Source organism: Paroedura picta, chromosome 7 (assembly GCF_049243985.1).
Source record: "Paroedura picta isolate Pp20150507F chromosome 7, Ppicta_v3.0, whole genome shotgun sequence".
Lineage (NCBI taxonomy): Eukaryota > Metazoa > Chordata > Lepidosauria > Squamata > Gekkonidae > Paroedura > Paroedura picta.
The window spans coordinates 13,511,124-13,528,538 of NC_135375.1; the positions used below are offsets into that span (position 1 = coordinate 13,511,124).

Sequence of the window (17,415 nt, forward strand, 5' to 3'; positions counted from 1 at the left end):
GCAGTTGCGGAGGCACTGGTTCTTATCAGAACAAAACTGGAGTCCTTGGGGACCGGTAAGGTTTTCCAGGGTATCATCTTCTGTCAATCAAAGTTCACTTTGTCAGATACAAGAATGATGGCCCATTAGCCCTTATAGCCAAGTCAGAAGGTGGGAGGGGGGCTATCACGATGGGTCGGTTGGAGTCAAGATGCAGATGTACAAAGCAAAATGTAATCAGCTTGAACACAGCAGGGAGCTATGCATAGGGGTGAGAAATGCCCCCCCCCCAAAGCACGTATAGTGAGACAAGAATCCTATGTCCCTTTTCATTCCTTCTAGATCCATTGTTATGATCTTGCTAATGGAATCATAGTTCTGCAACCTCATGTTGTAATCTCCCTTTGAAGGTTTTCTGCAGCTGAACAACCACTCTGAAGTCATAGAATCATAGAATAATAGAGTTGGAAGGGACCTCATGGGTCATCTAGTCCAACCCCCTGCACTATGCAGGACACTCACATCCCTATTGCTCATCCACTGTAACCTGCCACCCCCTTGAACCTTCACAGAATCAGCCTCTCCATCAGATGGCTCTCCAGCCTCTGTTTAAAAATCTCCAAAGATGGAGAGCCCACCACCTCCTGAGGAAGCCTGTTCCACTGAGGAACCACTCTAACTGTCAGGAACTTCTTCCGGAGGTTTAGATGGAATTTCTTTTGAATTAATTTCATCCCACTGGATCTGATCCGTCCCTCTGGGGCAAGAGAGAACAATTCTGCTCCATCCTCTACATGGCACCCTTTTAAATACTTGAAGATGGTTATCAAATCCCCTCTCAGTCGTCTCTCAGCCACTGTTGAAATGTCCTGGAAGACCTGATGGGCAACCCTGGTTGGGACGTTATCTCTGGGTTGGATTCAGTGGGGGAGGCATGATTACAGTAGATTACAGCAACAGTAGATCAGCTAGACAGGAGTCCGGTTGTACCCCATAAAACCTGTTGTTAAAGGTGTTTGTTTGTTTGTTTCGATTTCCCAGTTCCAGCGGTGGTTCTTTAAGAAAGGGACAGGGAACAAATGCCTGCACAAATCTGTACAGATACAATAATGTACAGCTGAAGGTGCAGAGGATTCCAGAGCTGGCAAACACAAAAGCAATAATTCGCCTTAAGAATACAGGATTTACGGTCTGCCAATACGGTGAGAAGAAGGCTGAACGTCCTCTAGCAATTTCTATTCAAGCAAACATCTTTTCCAGTGCAAATTAAAAGAAGGAAGCATAACTTTTCAGGAGCACATACAAAAGTCAAAAGACAAAATATAACTGAAAGCAGCAGTCAGTGTCTAAGCCACCTCCCTTGTCTGAACGGCAACCCACGGTTCCTCAGCACCTTTTTAAAAACCCGGCAGCTTTTTACCCAACTACGGAGCTTTGTGCTGGTCGCCTGTTTCTAAAAAGCCTTTTCCCAGCAGCATTATTGTGCCCAGTGCTTGCAATAACCACTGCCCAAAATTTCAAAGCACCAAGTTTTTCCTATTTGAATTTCAGGGCAAAGACAGAATATTTTACGAGAAAAGATTGCATCCTTTGTGTTAAGCTACTGGCTGCTGCTCACAAAATTTTGACTATGCCAATAAAGGCACCTGAGTCCGAGTCTTACAAAATTTAGTACAAAAGAAACAAGACAAAGGTGAAAACTAAAGCAAGGGCACATCCACCCCCATTATTCTCCTGTCCTTGAGCAAAGCCCTGGAAAACAATGCAAAAAGCCAGTGGCTGAAGGTCCCTATTGGCCAGTGCCTGTAACCTCTATTTCTTATTTTGCTGTTCTGTGTAATGGGGGGCTCAAAGCAGCTTACAATGTTGCTCTCCTCTCCTCCGTTTTATCATCACAACAACTACCCCGTGAAGTAGGTTAGGCTGAGAGTGAGAGAAACAGGCCCAAGGCCATCCAGCCAGCTTCCCCCGGCCTCCTGACAGCAGCAGTACCGCCATAGACACAAGCTACATCTGGAACCAGGCTGCTGCCTCCTCTGCGCCTCGCCCATGTGGCGCACTGTGAGGCCGAGCCACTAGCGCTGGGGGCAGTGGTGGCACACAGGGGGGTGATGTGCAGGGCCAGCCTGCCGCCTACGGTGGGACTCACTGACTGGGAGGGCGGCAGAGAGCCCTGCCGAGCCCCTGTTCCCCCAAGAGAGAGGTGCCCAGCTAACAACGGAGAGGAGCTGGTGGGGTGGGGTGGGTGGGCCTCTAGCACCCGTTGCATCCCTGCATGCAACGGGCTTTACGCCTAGTATGATCTATAATCCTGGATCCTAGCTAGGAGCTTCTGCAGCAGTGAAAAGGTCCTCGTTAGCAGTTCGCACCCCTCAGAAACAACTCCCTGTTTCAAAGTCTACCTGGACCTTTTGAGAGAGGGAAAGAGAGAGATGCACTTGCCACGCATCATGTAAGTGAAGACTGCTGCATTTGACAAAGGGAGTTATGAAAGTTTCCACCCCAAACGAGTTTACGCTCCAGCACAGAAAATCTGCTAAAGGCCCCCGATAAGAGAGGTAAACTGTCCTCAGCCAGAGTCAGGGCTTTCTCTGAACTGACACCGGCCTGGTGGAACATTCTGCAGGGTGAGATCATGGGCCTATGGGACTTAAAGCAGTTCCGCCAGGCCTGGAAGATAAGTTGTTCTGCCAGGCCTATGGTTGAGGCCCACAGCACACCAATGCAAAGCAGCCTTCCAATGCTCAGATGGACAAATCACTAACACTTAGCTGCCATAGGAGCACCTCACCTTAACACCTTATCCCACCCCACCTGTGTGCACATTCTGAGAACGACCGGAATGCTCCTAGGCTTTAATGTGTTGGTTTTAATAATTGTAATTTTTAACTGAATTACATTACTATGTTAATTGTATGTATTTTGGAATGTCGTAAACTGCCCTGGGCCTTTGGGGAAGGGCGGAAAAGAAATTTAACAAATGAATTTTAACTTGTTGATCTCTTGGGTGCTGCTGGACACCTATCTAGCTCAGGAAAACACCTCTGTTCTTAAACTGCCATTCAGATGGTGAGCATTACCCCCCCCCACTCCGTCTTCCAGCTGCTCCAGTAAAATCCTGACCTGTAATTGAAGGGAGACTCAAATCTTGGCGATATTTTAATTGAGGCTTAGCCCTGAGGTAGCCTCCCTTCCGCAGTTGATTAAATAAGTTGGGCCTGTGCCCTCATTTCCCTGGGAGAGATATTTCTACAAATAGTTTTTTTGCAATAGGGTTGCCGGCCCCCTTCCCCTAGCCACCCGTGCGGGGTGGTGTGTAGATCCAGACTGGGAAGCTCATGGAGATTTGGGGATGGAGCTTGGGGACCTCAGTGGAGTACAATTACATGGAGACCACTCTTGTTTTCTCCAGGGGAACTTATCTCTGTGGTCTTGAGAGGAGCTGTCATTCCAGAGGATCCCCAGGTCCCAACTGGAGGTTGGCACCCTAGTTTGCAGGAGGAGGAGGAAGAGGAGCAAAAGACCTTTGGAAGATGAAAGCACATTTCTGCTCATCCTTCATGGCTGAGACTTGGAGGACCTGGGCCTGCAACAGTTTCCAAAAACTTCACTTTGTGATTTAAGTCACCAAAGCCATATGCCGTTCCGCCTTACCTTCTGACTGACGCAAGATTTTGCTGTTGAGAGCTTCTTTTTCCTCTTTCAGCAACACGTTCTCTTCTTCCAGGTCTGATATCCGCTAAGGGGAAGGGAAAAAGAAAGGCAGCGATATTACCATCCCACAACGCAGGCCAACCCAAGGTCAGTCAACTCCGTATGAGCGATCGAGTTTCACCTGGCTGGCTTTTATAGCTAAACCGGTTTCTTCCTTCCTTCCTTTTCTTCTTTCTTTTTTTTCTGCCCTCATTCAGTCATTGGAGTAACAGAAATTCCAGGACACAATGGAAGGGTTACCGGCCTTCCCTTCCAAGGGCACTACCGCTTTTACCCATGGCTACATGACGAGAACACAAGTGCCTTAGCTGTGTCTTTTGTAATGGCCAAATTTTGTCTGACGAAGAGTGCTTGCACTCGAAAGCTCACACCGTGAATAAATTTTGTTGGTCTTAAAGGTGCTACTGGACTCTGATTTTATTGTGCTACTTCAGATCACCACGGCTACTCATCTGAATCCAAATTTTGGGTGTAAGTGGAATTTCTTGTGTTGGACTTACCGTGATCAGATGGACCTAACTGCTCTCCGATTAGCCTTCCTCCATATTAAGTGTTTCTCCCCCCCCCCCAGCAGAAGATGTTCAAACTTATCCGGGTGGGAGGACAGGGGCAGGATCCACCTCTGTGGACTTCTTCACATCATTTCCCAGATGACGCTATTGTTTCTCGGGAGGTTATCAAGGATTCCTCAGTAAGAAGATCCGTAAAGGTAGAAGAATTGGTTTTTATACACAAAATCAAACCTGGCTCACCACATTAGAAGTCCGCGTTCCTAACCACTACACCAAGCTGGCTCTAACAGGACTGCGAGAACAGCTCTAACAGGTCTGTGACTGGGCCAAGGTCCCCCAGCTGGCTGCATGTGGAGGAGCAGGAAATCAAACCTGGCTGTCCAGGTTAGAGGCTGCTGTTCTTAACCACAGCACCAAGCTGGCTGCAGTCAGATGCTGGGGTCCAGAGGCACCCCCCAAGGTAGAGCCGGGACACTGAAAGTTCAGGCCAAGGAATGGGGGCTCTCTTTGTTGCCAATGTGCAGCTGCCCCCAATAAGATCAGGAGTGACTACAGGCTGGCGGCTGCTGCCTTTTCTCTAGAAGGCAGGCAGGATTGACTGGCAGAGGAGGAGGCATGGAAGAAGTCATGCATGCATGCAAAGGAAGAGCAGGTGGCACAGAGAGGCACAGTCTTTCCAGGAGAAGGTAATTCCTCCCAGAAGAGCTCCCAGCCATCAGTCACTACCCAGGAGAGGGGTGATTAAACTGTGGCTCTCCAGTTGTCCATGGACTACAATTACCACAAGCCTCTGTCAGCATGGACATGCATAGCTGGGGTGGCCAAACAGTGGTTCTCCAGATGTCCATGGACTACAAATACCACGAGCCCCTGCCAACATAGCCATGTACAGCAGAGGTGGCCAAACAGTGGCTCTCCAGATGTCCATGGACTACAAATACCATGAGACCCTGTCAACATAGACCTGTACAGCAGAGGTGGCCAAACTGTGGCTCTTCCGGTGGCCATGGACTACAAATACCACAAGCCCCTGTCAACATAGACATGTACAGCAGAGGTGGCCAAATGGTGGCTCTCCAAATGTTCATGAACTACAAATACCATGAGCCCCTGCCAACATACCCCTGGAAAGCAGAGGTGGCCAAACAGTGGATCTCCAGATGGCCATGGACTACAAGTACCATGAGCCCCTGTCAACATAGACATGTACAGCAGAGGTGGCCAAATGGTGGCTCTCTAGATGTTCATGAACTACAAATACCATGAGCCCCTGCCAACATACCCCTGGAAAGCAGAGGTGGCCAAACAGTGACTCTCCAGATGGCCATGGACTACAAATACCATGACCCCTGCCAATATAGACATGTACAGCAGAGGTGGCTCTAGATATCCATGGACTACTACAGGGGCTCATGGTCAGTGCAGTCCATGGACATCTGGAGAGCCACCCCTGCCCTGGACGGTTTCCTACGGACGCCCTCCTGAAATAAGAGTGTCTGCGGATTGTGGAAGTTTTCCGGCACTATTTGGGTTCAGTTCAGCAGAGAATGCGCAACGGTGTCTCTCCGTACACCGTGGCTTCGCGTCTGCCGGGGTGTCATTTGAATGTTATGTCTCAAGCATGAAAAGCCTTTCGGCTGGATCCGTCGTGTCATCCAGAAGTCATCGTAAGAGGAGACACGGACTGGCAGAGGACGGTACTGCCTACCTCAGGGAGAGTTCAGTGCATTACAAAAGCTTCCGAAAGAACTTCCGCTTGGAAGGAACAGCAAAACAGGGTTGGCTCAAAATTTTGAGGCCTTGGGCAAGATGTTGCCCAGTAGACCGGCCCTAATCCGGACTCCTGTCCCAAGGAGTCCATGCATACAAATGCACCCTCCTGGAGGAAGGAGAAGAAAGGAGCTGGATTTTTATACCCGGATTTTCACTACCCTTCCTCTCCCCGCATCAGACATCCTGTGAGGTAGGTGGGGCAGAGAGAGCTCTGAGAGAACTGCTCTGCGAGAACAGTTCTGAGAGAGCTGCCACCCAGCTGGCTACATGTGGAGGAATGGGGGAGTTTGAGTCCATGGGCACCTTTAAAGACCATCAAACTTATCCAGGGTCGGTCCGCAGAGGCAGGCAATGGCAAATGACCTCTGAAAATCGTCTTATGGGGTCACCACGAGGCTGCTGTAACTTGATAGCACATTCTACTCCTGTAACTTGATAGCACATTCTACTCCCGCCTGGGACCTCCCGAAGTCATTCTATCTACCCACAGCAGTTTTACTGGACTTGAATGGTTTTGGCTATTTTTATGGTGCTCAACGGTGCTTCTTGTTGTGCTGTGCATGGGCCCAAATTTCATTGGTGCACTCCTTTTACAATTCGAGCTCAGAGCAAAACAGCAATTGGGAAAAAATCGCAACACTGAATTTGCAACACCGGGTTCCGAGCGTCTTGTGAAAGAAGGGCTTCATACATTGGCATTATAAAAGACTGTGGCTTCCGTCCGCCCTCCTGTTTCGGAAAGGCAAACAAGACACCCCTGCTAAGCCTGGCTCTGTCTACGCAGGTTGCCTGATTTTACCAGCGTTCACGTTCCACTCCTCGCTCTTGGCAATCAGAAATATTCTGTCAATAACCGCACATGGGACTTGCAGAAAGAAAGCCCTGAATGGGAGCGGAGGCTGGCGGAGAGCAGAATGCCTGCTAGAATAAGAGCTCAAACTGCTGTGCACTCCGGTGGCTGACGCTAAATATATATAGTTATATAAAACAGAACCCCCACCCCCCGAAAAGGAAGAGCTCTTTCATCAACGGTTGTCTCAAAACAATCTTGGGGCAGATGTTTCCTGTCCACATATGAGCACAGCTGTTAGGGCTTGTTCCTGGAGGTGGATAGGTGATATGACCACATATGGTCATGTTGACCCGCGCCCCCCCTCCCAAAACGGCCAATGATGGGCCTGGGCGGGGTGGGAAGGGGTGGGGCCCCAGGTGGGCGTGTCCCCAGCTCTGCTTCCCAACCACATTCTGCACGATCGTGCCACTTCTGGGGTTTCTCAGAGCCTGAAGAATGTTTCAGGGGTTTCTCAATGGGAAAAATGTTGAGAAAGGCTGATCTAGGTCACAACCCTTGGGGACACTGTAGAGTAGGCTTTCTCACCCAGGGTTTCGTGAAAAGCTGTGGTTTCTTGACAGCCCTGGAAGGGTTTCCCAAATGGGCAGGAATTAATTAATTTTAAAATATATTTTAGAAATTTGTCAGGCAATATGAACATATATGGATGCTTGGGAATATCAATGGGAAGGCCCCCCCAAACGCTCACCAACTCAACGTTTACGTGGTTAGATTCTGGTGGGCAGCCCTGTTGGTCTAAAGCAGGGGTAGTCAAACTGCGGCCCTCCAGATGTCCATGGACTACAATTCCCAGGAGCCCCCTGCCAGCATTTGCTGGCAGGGGCTCATGGGAATTGTAGTCCATGGACATCTGGAGGGTCGCAGTTTGACTACCCCTGGTCTGAAGCAACAAAACAATGCTTGAGTCCAGCAGCACCCTTAAGACCAACCAAGTTTAATTCTGGGGAGAAGCTTTTGTGGTATACGAAGGAGTGTGCTTGCGCACAAAGGCTTGCAGCCAGAATTAAACAGCGTTGGTCTTAAAGGTGTCACCGGACTCAAGCCGTGCTCTAGCTACATGGTTAGTTATAAGTGTTCCGAGGACAAAATAGTCCCACCAGCAGCTCTTAAGCTTTGTATACGGCGGCCGGTTGAAAGGGTCCCTAATTCCTCAAATGCGTGCAAGAAGGTACCTTTTTATTGGTACAAAACAATGCGGAAAGCCATTCCACAGTAATAGGTTTTTGGGGGAAATGAAACCATGAATATGGAAGCGTCTGCCAAGTTCACGTTAGCCTGAGTTTAAATTATGGGCAGCAAGGTGCCAGCTGGATGCCGGGGATATTCCTTTACAGTAAGGAATAGTTCAGCAGTAGAATCAGCTGCTTGGGGAGGGGGTGAGCTCCCCCTAAATCCGGATTTCAAGCAGAGGCTGGAAGGATACTTGTCAGGGATGCTTCAGGGGTGGCCAAACTGTGCCTCTCCAGATGCCAGGCAGGGGCTCATGGTAACTGTAGTCCATGGACACCTGGAGAGCCTGAATGGCCCCTTCCAGCTCTACGATTCCCTTTGAGTGTGTTTTTAAATCTGAAATAAAATGGCCGCGTGAATCAGCCTGGAGAGTCACAGACTAGAAGCCTTTGGACCATGCCGTGCTGAGCGAGACATCCATTGGCGTTCATTTAGTCAGCAAGCCATGGCCTTTGATGGGAACCCCACCAACCCCACCGAACAAAGGTGCTCCCGAAAGCTCCGTAGAACAAAGACGCTCCAGGAATTCAGCCAATCCCGGCAGAGCATTACCTTTCGGAGAATGTCTTTCTCCTTCACATAGGTGTCTTCCACTATCTTCCTTTCGCCGTGTGCTTCCTCCAGGGCCAGCCGGAGGGAGTCGATCTCTTCTTGCAAGCTGGTGATCTGGTTCCCATCTCCGCTCTTCCGTCGGTGTCGTTCCAGTTCCTTCTTTAGCTTCTCCAGCTCCGAGGAATAGGCAGAGGAGTTTGTGGAGAGCTGCTCGTTCAGGAGTTTGTATTCTTTTTGCTGCAAGGGGGGAGTGAGAAAAACCATGTGAGCTGAAACCCAGCAAAAGGCTGACTCCGTTCTTGAAGAAAAGCTTGGCGGAAGCCGCAGAAGCATAATCGATAATAAGGTATTGGTATTGTTTGCTTATAGGCTTCTCGCGTGCTTTCACTGCCTTCAGGGGCAAACAAAAACATTCCAATACAAAGCATATTCTCTCAGAAACCCAGGTAAAGGTAAAGGTATCCCCTGTGCAAGCACCGAGTCATGTCTGACCCTTGGGGTGACGCCCTCCAGCGTTTTCATGGCAGACTCAATACGGGGTGGTTTGCAAATGCCTTCCCCAGTCATTACTGTTTACCCCCCAGCAAGCTGGGTCCTCATTTTACCGACCTCGGAAGGATGGAAGGCTGAGTCAACCTTGAGCCGGCTGCTGGGATCGAACTCCCAGCCTCATGGGCAGAGCTTTCAGATTGCATGTCTGCTGCTTTACCACTCTGCGCCACAAGAAACCCAGAGTTATCCCTAAATAGATGCTAGAAAGGAGAAAGAAAACTCTACATATATTTCTGGAAGCTTAATAAATCCATACCCAAGTATTCCTGCCTCAACAGTCAAACGGGGACTGTTTGATCAAGAAAGATTCCTTCATTACTGAATAAAGGACATGGTATATATGAAGGTGCAATTTATCAAAGACACAGATTTAAGATACTAGCCCAGCATCTTCATCTTTCAAGAGTTGATATTTATAATCAGCTTTTCACTCCCTGATGGAGTCTCAAAGCGGCTTACAGTTGCCTTGCTTTACTGTCTGTGTGAGATTTCTGTATTTTACGTATGGAGAGAGAGTCGTGTGGAGTCACTTTGCAAACGGGTGTTCTAAACAGGTAAATTTAGTCAGACCCCATCCACTCCCCCCTGACTTGGTGTTGTGGTTAAAAGTGGCAGTTTCTAATCTGGACAGCTGGGTTTGATTCCCCACTCCTCCACATGCAGCCAGCAGGGTGACCTTGAGCCAGTTACAGTGCTTTTAGAGCTGTTCTCAGAGCTCTCTCAGCCCCACCTACCTCCCAGGGTGTCTGTTGTGGGGAGAGGAAGGGAAGGCAATTGGAAGCTGCTTTGAGACTCCTTTGAATAGTGAAAAGCGGGGTATAAAAACCAACTCTTCTTCTAAGATACCAAACAAGGACCAAATGACCAAGACCAAATGTGTTTTGGCACAGCAGTCTTCTTCAGAGGATAGGCATACAGAAATTGTCAAAGGCAATAGCCTTAATAGGTTGTGATTTTATTAACTGTGAATGAGGACTACGGTATAATAGCTGAGGCCTTTTCATCAATAATTGTAGGCCCTGGATCAATATAATTGTGACAAGATAGTTAATGTACTACGTACATTCCTTCCAAGGCCCAGATCAATATATTGCCAATATATTGTAGTATATATATGTACTACAGTATTTTTTATCACTGTCCTGTATTTTCTTTTTTCTAAATAAACATATTTTTTCAAAAGGTATTTTCAAATATAATATGGAGCCACTGCCATTTCAGCTCTGAGTCACAATCATAATAATAATAATAATAGATTAGTTTCCGCATTTCATGTTCGTTCTACACGGCTGGGCTAACAAACTTCACGCTAGCATGAGACAGGGGATTTTAAAACAGCTACTGAAAATCCCAAACTGATAACTCAGCACAAGCATTCATGCCATCCATGATTAAATCTTTGCAAAAGCAAATTATACAAGCCTAGCAGAGCTACAGTCCTCAAGCAAAAACTCAGAAGGAAAATTATGTCACTTTAAGTCCCAGGATGAAAAACCCCTGGCATTCAATTTTAATATTATTGTTATTATTTGAATTTATTTCCTGCCACTCTCGGCGGAGTCAGCTCATGGCGAGTTACAAGATAAAAATAAAAATACAAAGTCCCCTAAAAACCCTGCTAAAATTACAACAATTAACAGAAATACGGAGTCCAACAACAAACGGGCAGTAAACCAACCCCCCACCTACCCCCACTGGGGACTAGGGGAGAACTGCTGGCCACCACTGTTAAAATATGGTGGAATACCTTCCTTTGGGGGGCCCACAGATCTCTCTTCATTGGCTTCAACCATAAATTTGGTGGAAGAGCTCTGTCTTACAGACCCTGCACAAAGCTGAAAGCTCCCGCAAGCCCATAGCTCCTCTGGGAGCTCCTTCCACCAGGTAGGGTCCAGAACCGAAAAGTCCCTGGTTCTAGTTGAGGCCAGGAGGTCGCTATTCCCCAAGGTCACCATAAGTTAAAACACTTAACACGGACACACGATTTTGAGTAGCAGCATAAATCAAGCTTCCCCTCACTCTTGCTAAAACAAGGAGAACTATGACTTGGACCTAAGATACTCACTCTTTGTCACAACAAACCCTGCTTGTGGGAGAAGGGAATAGTGCTGCTTTACGTTTCGGAGGGCCCTGGGAAGACAGGGCCCAAGGGCCCTATTCTCCCAACACTATTTCCCCTCTCATGCCAGGGTAGTGTAGTGATGTTAATATTGTTTATACTGTTATACTGTTATATGGTTACAACTATTAGTATTATTATTGTAAGGTATTCACTTGTTTATAGACTGTTTTATGTATTGTTCTTTGTTCCTATGTAAACCACCCTGAGCCTTTGGGGAGGGCGGCATATAAATAAATAAATAAACAAACAAACAAACAATGGTGACCTCTAATCTGGCGAGCCGGGTTTGATTCCCTGTTCCCCCACATGCAGCCAGCTGGATGACCTTGGGCTCGTCATAGCACTGATAAAGCTGTTCTGATCGAGCAGGAATATCAGGGCTCTCTCAACCTCACCCACCTCACAGGGTGTTTGTTGTGGGGAGAGGAAAGGGAAGGCTTTGAATGTAAGCCACTTTAAGCCTCCTTCGGGTAGAGAAAAGCAGCATCTAAGAACCAACTCTTCTTCTTTTTCCTCAGTAATATCAGGGCTCTCTCAGCCTCACCCACTTCACAAGGTATCTGTTGTGGGGAGAGGAAGGGAAGGCGATTGTCAGCTGCTTTGAGACTCCTTTGGACAGTAAAAAGCGGGGTATAAAATAGAACGCCTCCTAGTCTTCTTCCACCCACCTGAGCTCCCCATCTGACTTGCCCTCACCATGCACCCGCTGTTTGTGCTCACAGATTCCTGTGACAAAATCACACTGTTTCCCTGACAGTGCTTGCAGGTCGGTACAGCTGGGAGTGTGGTTGCTGTGATTCCCAGGGGTGCCATCACTCTACACCAGGGGTAGTCAAACTGCGGCCCTCCAGATGTCCATGGACTACAATTCCCAGGAGCCCCTGCCAGCGTTTGCTGGCAGGGGCTCGTGGGAATTGTAGTCCATGGACATCTGGAGGGCCGCAGTTTGACTACCCCTGCTCTGCACCATCTTAGGAGTGCCCCGTCAGAGCATGCTAGCACCAGCCTGGGCAGAGATAGCCACTATATGCTCCTTGTAGCTTCTTCATATCTGAGGAAACGTGCATGCACTCGAAAGCTTATACCAAGAATAAAGCTTTGTTGGTCTTAAAAGTGCCCCTGGTCTCATACTTTGTTCTACTCGCCCTCTGTTGCCGATTTAAACTACAGAAGCCGTCTATGCCTACCCCTAGGCCTTTAGGAAAGGCGGCCTCCTGAAATCGGGACACACAGCACAGAGGGGAACAATCCTCTCTCAGCTCTTGGCTTTGTTGACTTTGATCTAAATTAGAACCCACTTTCCAATCTGCAGAACTTAGATGTCGAGCCGTCCTTTTTTAATTTCTTTTTTTAAACCTCAAAGAATGGCAAGATCTTTTATCTCTGCATATCTAGGCTCAGTTTTCAGCGCTCCGTGAAGCTTGAGCTAAAATGTATTTTATCTGTTTGGGTCACGTTCCTTTCCTATCGTGTTTTATTTCTGCTCCCCCCACCCACCCTTCATTCATCCTTATTTCCTTCTTCTTTTCTTTCTCCCAACAGTTCAGAGCTGGGTAAGAGGGTGGGCTTATGGGAGTAAAGGTTTTAGAGATTGTTGTATGTTACTTTTTTTTTAAAAGCTTTGAAAATTAGAAGAGCTCTGCGCCTGCGTGAGGATGCCAGCCGGTGCATCATTTCCGCCCCTCCTATGAGCGGCTTCGGGCTTCAGTGATATCGGGCGGCCGAACAGAGCTGAATTACATAACCATAGCTGCATCCAATAGTCCCTTGATACTCCTTCAAGAGACTGACCAGCAGCTGAACGTCATGCAGAAGAAGAAGTGTTGGTTCTTATATGCCGCTTTTCTCTACCCGAATGAGTCTCAAAGCAGCTTACAATCTCCTTACCGTTCCTCTCCCCACAACAGACACCCTGTGAGGTGGGTGAGGCTGAGAGAGCCCCGATATTACTGAAAAAGAAGAAGAGTTGGTTCTTACATGCCACTTTTCTCTACCCGAAGGAGGCTCAAAGCGGCTTACATTCGCCTTCCCTTTCCTTCCCCACAACAGACACCCTGTGAGGGAGGTGAGGCTGAGAGAGCCCTGATATTACTGAAGAAGAAGAAGAGTTGGTTCTTATATGTCGCTTTTCTCTACCCGAAGGAGGCTCAAAGCGGCTTACATTTGCCTTCCCTTTCCTCTCCCCACAACAGACACCCTGTGAGGGAGGTGAGGCTGAGAGAGCCCTGATATTACTGAAGAAGAAGAAGAGTTGGTTCTTATATGCCATTTTTCTCTACCAAAAGGAGTCTCAAAGTGGCTTACAATTGCCTTCCCTTTCCTCTCTCCACAACAGACACCCTGGGAGGTGGGTGAGGCTGAGAGAGCCCTGATATCACTGCTCGGTCAGAGCAGTTTTCTCAGTGCCGTGGCGAGCTCAAGGTCACCCAGCTGGCTGCATGTGGGAGAGCGCAGATTCAAACTTGGCTCGCCAGATTAGAAATCCACACTCCTAACAACTACACCAAGCTGGTGTAGAGTGCAGATAAGTGGACCACCAAAGTCTCTACCTATTTTCAAGGAGCCAGGTTGCATGTTCTTCCTGCTATCTGCTGCTGTTGCAAACATAAAGGAGTGACATCCAATGTTCCCAAGTATATGCCATATTACTGCGTGGTCCTTTTAGCTGGAGTGGCCAGGGACTGAACCCAGGACTTTCCTGCATGCCAAGCAGAGGCTGTTCCCCTGAGCCACAGCCCCTCCTCTTCCAAATCTCTCTCTTTGCTTACAGAGAACCACTTCCGATATTTGCCTGTCTCCTTCAAATAAGGACGTGGGGTTTCTCTCTGCCGGCTCTGCAAGCCACAGATCTGTATCTCTTTCACCGTTATCTTAAGCTCAGATTTTCTGGCAGGCAAAAGCAGTGAGTGGCAGAGAAGAGGCAGAATGGAGACCAACCGGGGCAGGGGGAAACTCAGCAGTGGCTCCCTTTTAACATCCAAGCAAATCGGCATGTGGGGACAGCTCTCTCCTCCCCGAGAGCTGGGACTGTCTTACGTAACTCAGCCTGAGCCAAGGTGAAGCAAGGCTCTACTTTAAAAACGCACCGACACGAACACATAAACAGAGATAACAAAGCTGTCCATTTCTTCTGTGCCTTCAGAAAAGTTATCGTTGCCAAGGCTAAGAGTTGGACTCAAGAGTGGGCAGGATATGAGGTGAGCAGGGACCTCAGTGGAGTATGATGCTATGGAATTTACACACCAAAGCAGCCATTTTATACGGGGGATTGATCTCTGTTGCTTGGAGATGAGCTGTAAAACCGGGGAATCTCTTGGCCCCACCTGAGGACTGGCATCCATAACTTAGGGGTGTGAAGTTAGGAGCCCCCTAGCATGGTCTGCTTTGTTATCTTCTCATTTCTCCCATCTAATCATGGAGATAAGAAACATTCTGTGGATAGAGGGACCCCCACGAACCCCCACAAACTAAGAACAGCCCACCGAACCCAGATCAGCCGTAGTGGAGGTTGAGAAGAAGAAGAAAAAGAAGAAGAAGAAGAGTTGGTTCTTATATGCCGCTTTCCCCTACCTGAAGGAGGCTCAAAGCAGCTTACAGTCGCCTTCCCTTTCCTCTCCCGACAACAGACACCCTGTGGGGTGGGTGAGGCTGAGAGACCCCTGATATCACTGCCCGGTCAGAACAGTTTTATCAGTGCTTTGGCGAGCCCAAGGTCACCCAGCTGGCTGCATGTGGGGGAGTGCAGAATCGAACCTGGCATGCCAGATTAGAAGTCCGCACTCCTAACCACTACACCAAACTGGCTCTCTAGTGATACTAGTGTCAAATTAAGAAGATTCACCTGTTCATCTATCTTCCTCTGTAGCTGAACCACCTTGTTCTCCATGCCGACGTTGAGTCTCTTTAAATGCTCTGCTGACCGGGCCTCGATCTTCAGGGCCTTCAACTCTTGCCTGGCCTTCATGCGCCGGAAGTAGCACTGGATGACCACAGCGGCGCATCGGAACCTGAGGAAATGCTTTCTAGCCAGCCAGGCCCGGGCATTCTTCTGGATGACAGTAGCTTTGTGCTCGGCGAGCACCTACAAAAAACAAGCAAACATGAATACTTAGCAGACATGGAGGGGTGTGTGAAATGACCCTTTGTCATTTGTTTTTCTCTGGGATGCGAACACGGGAGACAGGCAAATGTTCCACTTCAAGGAAGATGATACCCCAAGGTGCGTCCATGCTTGATAGAAGAGGAAGGGGGCATAAGGGTAAAGTCTCGGCTAATTTATTGAAGCCAAGATGTTTCCCATGCAATTCTATCTCAGGCGAATACACACAAATCAAAATTGCTGGGTTCTCCCACTTATTTCTGGAACCTGTTAACCATTTTCATTGTGCTGTACGTTAATTTACTCTCACACTTTGCCTACAAGTATGAATTGAGAAAATGTGCATGCACACAACAGCGCATACCTTGAGAAAAACTTTATTGGTCTTAAAAGTGCCACAGGACTCAAAATGTGTTCTGCTGCTTCAGACAAATACCCAATTTAATCTGTTGTCAAGACCTGGTTCACATGTTACCTATTTACATGTTCCCATGGTCTTGCCATGAGTCGTGCCATATTCACACGTTACCTGTTTATGTGTCCCTACCTTGGCACGTTAGTATACTGAATGCTTGGTGCTAGGCCCTGCTTGGTGCTAGCCCCCAGTATTTTTCCACAGACCTGATATCTCTTTTTCCCTGAGCATTTTAATAATTGCTCTGACCTTGTATGTGCATAAGGTAGGAATGCTTTGCAGTGTCTAGGTTCCAGCATGCACTTTTCCTGTGAAACTCTCCCTGGTAAAATTTGAACCCTGGCAATTTATTCAGTGTTCCTATTTTCAAACCCGGGGGGGTCTCAGGGAAAACAAAAAAGTTCTGCTTGTAAGCTTGCTCTTAGCTCTAGCAAGGAAACATCTTGCACTCTGTTCACTACTTTCTTCAAGAAAGAGATTTTCTTCAACAGTGAACCTGTTTATTGGTAGTTTGACAATGGCCTGACACCCTTTGAAGAATAACCCAACAACATAGTTCAAATTTGTCTCTTTTTCAACAACTGACACTGAACTGTTTTAATGACCTGTTTTTTGGCGGCTGACATTTGGGTGAGGTTTCACTCCACAGGCCTACTAGCACCTGATGGACTGCACTTATCAAAACTGGGGAAGAATGTGTTTGGCAGGAACCTGGGGAGATTCATCAGGAGAGCTTTAAACTAAAGCCACTAGGGGAAGGAGACGATCAACATAGGGAGTGTATGGAAGGAAAACTATCGGAGGCAGCCCAACCGGCAAGGCCAGCTCATAGGGAACCAAAAGTAAAAGGATTCAGATGTCTTTATACTAACGCCCGAAGCATGGGCAATAAAAAGGAAGAGCTGGAACTTCTCATGCTGATGGAAAGGTATGATCTAGTAGGCATCACAGAAACTTGGTGGAATGATTCCCATGACTGGAATGTAATGGTGGATGGATATGAACTGTTCAGAAAAAACAGAATAGATCGAAGAGGTGGAGGAGTGGCACTGTATGTGAGGAAAGGGCTTACCTGTCAGGAAATTCTAGTGAAGGAGAGCATATCTACAGTGGAAAGCATCTGGGTGAAAATAAGCGAGGGGAAAACAAACAGTGTGGTGGTTGGTGTCTGCTACCGACCGCCTGACCAACGAGAGGATGTGGATGCTGCACTTTGTGAGCAGCTTGAGAAAATATCCAAACGGCAGGACCTTGTCATCATGGGTGACTTCAATTTCCCAGATGTGTGCTGGGAAACAAACTCTGCGAAGCGTCCTCAGTCATGCAAGTTTCTGACCTGCCTGGCTGACAATTTCATTTATCAAATGGTAGATGAACCCACAAGAGGTTCAGCCATACTGGACTTAATACTGACCAACAGGCAAGAGTTGGTGGATGAGGTGAAGGAGGTGGGGACCCTAGGGGGAAGTGACCATGTCCTCATAGAATTCCTTTTGAGATGGGGAGCCAAGGAAGCTTGTAGCCAGACGCGGATGTTGGATTTTCGTAGGGCAAACTTTAATAAACTCAGAGACATGATGAGTGTCATACCATGGACGAGAATGCTGGAAGGGA

General features: G+C 47.9%; 1 protein-coding gene across 7 annotated transcripts in view; it reads right to left on the minus strand.

The window, feature by feature from the left end:
- Positions 1 to 17,415, minus strand: part of MYO5B (myosin VB) — a 296,164-nt gene that overhangs the window by 49,347 nt on the left and 229,402 nt on the right. For all 7 annotated transcript variants that reach the window (XM_077346770.1, XM_077346774.1, XM_077346771.1 and 4 more), the window contains exons 21-23: positions 15,129 to 15,368; positions 8,614 to 8,850; positions 3,634 to 3,718 (exon numbers count right to left, since the gene is read on the minus strand). In XM_077346770.1, coding sequence (XP_077202885.1) covers positions 3,634 to 3,718; positions 8,614 to 8,850; positions 15,129 to 15,368 — 562 coding nt within the window. The remainder of the gene's footprint in view (positions 1 to 3,633; positions 3,719 to 8,613; positions 8,851 to 15,128; positions 15,369 to 17,415) is intronic.